Source organism: Camelus ferus, unplaced genomic scaffold, assembly GCF_009834535.1.
Source record: "Camelus ferus isolate YT-003-E unplaced genomic scaffold, BCGSAC_Cfer_1.0 contig2644, whole genome shotgun sequence".
NCBI lineage: Eukaryota > Metazoa > Chordata > Mammalia > Artiodactyla > Camelidae > Camelus > Camelus ferus.
Genome location: NW_022588211.1, coordinates 1 through 4,094, shown reverse-complemented (window position 1 = coordinate 4,094; position 4,094 = coordinate 1). Strand labels below are relative to the sequence as shown.

Genomic DNA, 4,094 nt, shown 5'->3' with positions numbered 1-4,094 from the left:
AGTGGGGGTGCAGCAGTCAGCTGCCTGCCCAGGGTTCACCCCCAAGTTTGGGCATATCTTATTGTGGTTTCTAGTCACCACACCACCTGAATCCGTATCCTGGCCAGGTGGGGTCTGCTCACTCCGCATTGGTGATCTTGACTCACATGCTAAGTAAGCCCTTTTCTCCAGGCCCAGAGAAGCTGCTCAGGCTTCCCATGAGCTGTTGTCCTGGAAGGGGTCATGTGGTACCTGGGTCACAAGGGACATGGTACCAGGAACAGGGAGACGCCTGGGGTCAGAGACACCCCTGGGCATCCTGGGAAGGGCAAGCGCTGTGTTGAGCAGGGGTGTGTAGAGTCCAGCCCCTACGCAGGCAGCCGAGAGAGGAGTGCGTGCTAGTGTTCCCACCGCAGGGGGTGGGGGAACGCGCCCAGAGGCGGAAGGAGCTCGCGGAGACCCTCAGGGGCGGGAAGGGGCGCGCGGGGCGGTTGGCCGCGGCCGGGGCGGCGGCCGTTGGCGAGCGGCGGCCTGGGCCAGGCGAGGTCAGGCGTCTGGCCAGGCCGCGGCCACCATGACCAAGGACTCGCCCAGCCCTTTGGGCGGGGGCCGCGCGACACCCAAGAAGCAGGCTACTCCGGGCCCGGCGGCGGTGGCGGTGCTGGAGGAGCAGAGGAGGGAGCTGGTGAAGCTGCGGGCCGAGCTGGAGGCGGAGCGGGTGCGCGGGCGAGCCGAGCGGCGGCGCTTCGCGGCCCAGGCACGCCAGCTGCGGGAGGCGGCCGAGCGGGAGCAGCAGCAGCTGGTTGACCACCTGCGCTCCAAGTGGGAGGCCCAGCGCGGCCGGGAGCTGCGGCAGCTGCAGAAGGAAATGCTGCGGGAGCGCGAGGTCGAGATCCGGCAGCTGCTGCGCTGGAAGGAGGCCGAGATGCGGCAGCTGCAGCAGCTGCTGCACCGCGAGCGTGACGGCGTCGTGCGCCAGGCCCGGGAGCTGCAGCGCCAGCTGGCCGAGGAGCTGGTGAACCGCGGCTACTGCGGCCGCGCGGGGGCGCCCGAAGTCGCCGCCGCGCAGTGCCGCTGTCGCCTGCAGGAAGTGCTGGCGCAGCTCCGCTGGGAGACGGACGGCGAGCAGGCCTCGCGCATCCGCCACCTACAGGCGGCCCTCGACGTGGAACGCCAGCTCTTCCTCAAGTACATCCTGGAGCACTTCCGCTGGCACCCCGCTCTGTCCGGCGTCCCCGACCCCCAGGCGGTGGAATCTTCGGAAGAGCGGTCCCCTGAGACCGCCGTAAAGTCCGCACGTCGACTCGAATCCCTCGGCAGCCTGAATGCGGGCACCCGCGCACGCTCCCGCTCCCTCGAACGGGTGCCCTCGGCGAGCTCCGGCTCCCCAGACAGCCTGCTCCCCGTGCGCGTCAGCTCCCTCGATTCCTTGGCACCAGCGAGTTCCCGCTCGCTCGACAGCACCCTGAGTCGCCCCAAGGCCCCGGAATCCTCCTCGCCAGATGCCTCCATCCTGGGCTCCCTGTGCCCCCCGCAGCCGCCACCATCGGAGCACAGGAGACCTGACGACCCACCAGGAGGGGAAGAGTCCAGGAGCCAGACCTGCGAAGCCCTGACTCCTTTGTCGCCGGGCCAGGACTATGGCGAGCTCGTGAAGCAGAACTCAGAGCTGACCGAGGCGTTGCAGGTGCTGGCCCTCCGCTGCTCTAGCCTCCGCGAAGAGAACCTGAAGCTGCGGCGCGCTGGCTTCCCCGACGAGGCGGACGAGAAGGTGAAGCGGCTCAAGGTGAAGCACGCCGAGCTAACTGGCCTCGCGCGACGCCTGGAGGACCGGGCCCGCAAGCTGCAGGAAACCAACCTGCGGGCTATGAGCGCGCCTGTGCCCGGCGATAGCCTTGCTGGGGAGCTGTGCCAGGCCCTCGCCCGCCAACGCGCGCGGGACTTGTCGGAGCAGGCGAGCGCGCTGCTGGCCAAGGACAAGCAGATTGAAGAGCTGCGGCAGGAGTGCCACCTGCTGCAGGCGCGTGTCGCCTCAGGCCTTAGCAGCGCACAGCTCCCTGGCGGGGGCGCCGCCTGCGCCCTGTGGCTTAACGTCAGCGACTTGGACCGGTTGCAGCGCGAGTCCCAGCGGGAGGTGCTGCGCCTGCAGAGGCAGTTAAAACACTGCAGCAGGAACGCAAAGCAAGGGGAGGAGGGAGGAGGCAGGAGGAGGAGGAGGGAGATGGCGCAAGTGCAGGAGCGCTGGAGCTGGAGCTGGGTGCGGCGGCGAGAGTGCGAGGAGCTGGGCGCGCAGGCGGGGCAGCGCAGAGACGCGGCGAAGAGGCCGAGGCACAGCTGCAGGCGGGCTCCGCCAGGGCTCCCGGCTGGCCACGGAGAACGCACGGCTGCAGGCCCAGGCCGACTGGACGCGGAAGGTGGCGGCCGAGAACGACGATGTGCGCGGGCAGCTGGGCCGCGCGTGCCAGGAGCGCGATGCCGCCGGCCTTCTGGCCGGGCAGCTGCTGCAGCAGGCGGCTCAAGGGCAGGACAGGCAGCAACAGCTGCAGCACGATCTGCAGAAGGCCCTGTGTGATCTCCAGGCTGCCCGGGAGGAGATGCGGGCACTGCAGTGTCATCCTGGTCACCTTCCCCAGGAACTCCAGGGGGCCCCCAGGCCCCAGAATCCCAAGTGAAAAGTTGGGAAAGAACCAAGTTTCAGCCAGAGCCTGAAGACCAAGCATCATCCCAGCCCAGCAGGGACAAACAAGAGAAGAAGGGAGACTCCCTGCAGGAGAACCCATTTGCCCTCAGGGAGCCAGCCAGTGCCCCCCAAGTGCCAGACAGAGGTCCAACCAGCCAACCTCTGGACTCCAGCCCCTACACCAAGAAAACCAGCTCCCAGTCGAACTCCACCTCTGAGGTGGAGTCCATGTGGGCCACTGTGCCATCTTGCCCCACTCTAGATGTGGACACAGCCAGCGAGGTGGAGGACCTGGAGCCAGATAGTGTGCCCTTGACCCTGGAAGTGGGGGGCTCAGAGGCCCCTGCCACTCCCAAGCTCAAAGTCTTCCTGGCTCGGTATAGCTACAACCCATTTGAGGGGCCCAATGAGTACCCTGAAAGTGAGCTGCCCCTCACGGCTGGGGATTATGTATTTATCTTTGGGGACATGGATGAGGATGGCTTCTATGAAGGGGAGCTGGAGGACGGCCGGCAGGGGCTGGTGCCATCCCACCTGGTGGAGCAGATTCCAGACAGCGACATCCTGGGCTGCCTGCCCCCTGAGTCCCCTGACCATGGCCCCACTCGACTCCCAGCCAGGCAGGGCAAAGCTTCCAAAGATGACAGTGGTCACAGCCTATTACCTGGGAAAGCGCAGGGGACAGTGGACAGGGGGCCATGCCAGATAGTGTGGGTGGGCTCTGAGACAGGAGTGGCAAGAGAGAGCTCAGATGCCAAGACGGAAGACTGCTGGCTGGGCTCTTGGCAGAGTGTGGACGAACAAGGCTTCTCCAAACCTCTTCTGGGAGCCAACCAGATCCTTTGTGTGGCCCCCACACAACTTTGTCTGAGAAGTATTGCAGCCACATCGGCCGAGATCACCTGGGGTGGCAGCAGCTACCCCCACATGGTGTACCTTGGTGATGTGGAGTGCACCCAGACCCCAGCGGGTGTGAGCTGCTACACCTTCCACCACCTGCATCCTGGCACGAGGTACCAGGCGCGAGTGGAGGTGCGCCCACTGTGGAACTCGCTGCAAGTGCGCTGGGAAAAAATGTCCTCCACCATCACCTTCAACACTCCCTTGGCAGGACCCCCTGACCCACCACTGGATGTGCTGGTGGAGCGCCACACCTCCCCAGGCCTCCTGGTGGTGAGCTGGCTCCCTGTGACCATCGATTCAGCGGGGTCCTCCAACGGCGTCCAGGTCACTGGCTATGCTGTGTATGCCGATGGGCTCAAGGTCGCAGAGGTCACCGATGGCACTGCTGGGAGCACCCTGTTGGAATTTTCCCAGCTTCAGCTGCCCCTGATGTGTCAGAAGATTTCAGTAAGAACCATGTCGCTTTGCGGTGAGTCCCTGGATTCAGTGCCCGCTCAGATCCCTGAGGACTGCTTTTCCTGTCTCCAATGTC

The 4,094-nt window shown here is 65.7% G+C and overlaps 1 protein-coding gene across 1 annotated transcript; it reads left to right on the top strand.

Moving 5' to 3' along the window:
• Positions 1-476: 476 nt before the first annotated feature.
• On the top strand, positions 477-4,082 carry LOC116662502 (RIMS-binding protein 3C-like; the record flags this gene model as incomplete). The annotated part of the gene is given in 4 exon segments (XM_032476203.1): positions 477-2,276; positions 2,279-2,320; positions 2,323-2,625; positions 2,628-4,082. Coding segments are annotated over 4 exon segments (3,523 nt in total), but the record flags the coding sequence as incomplete, so codon positions are not given.
• Positions 4,083-4,094: the final 12 nt, after the last annotated feature.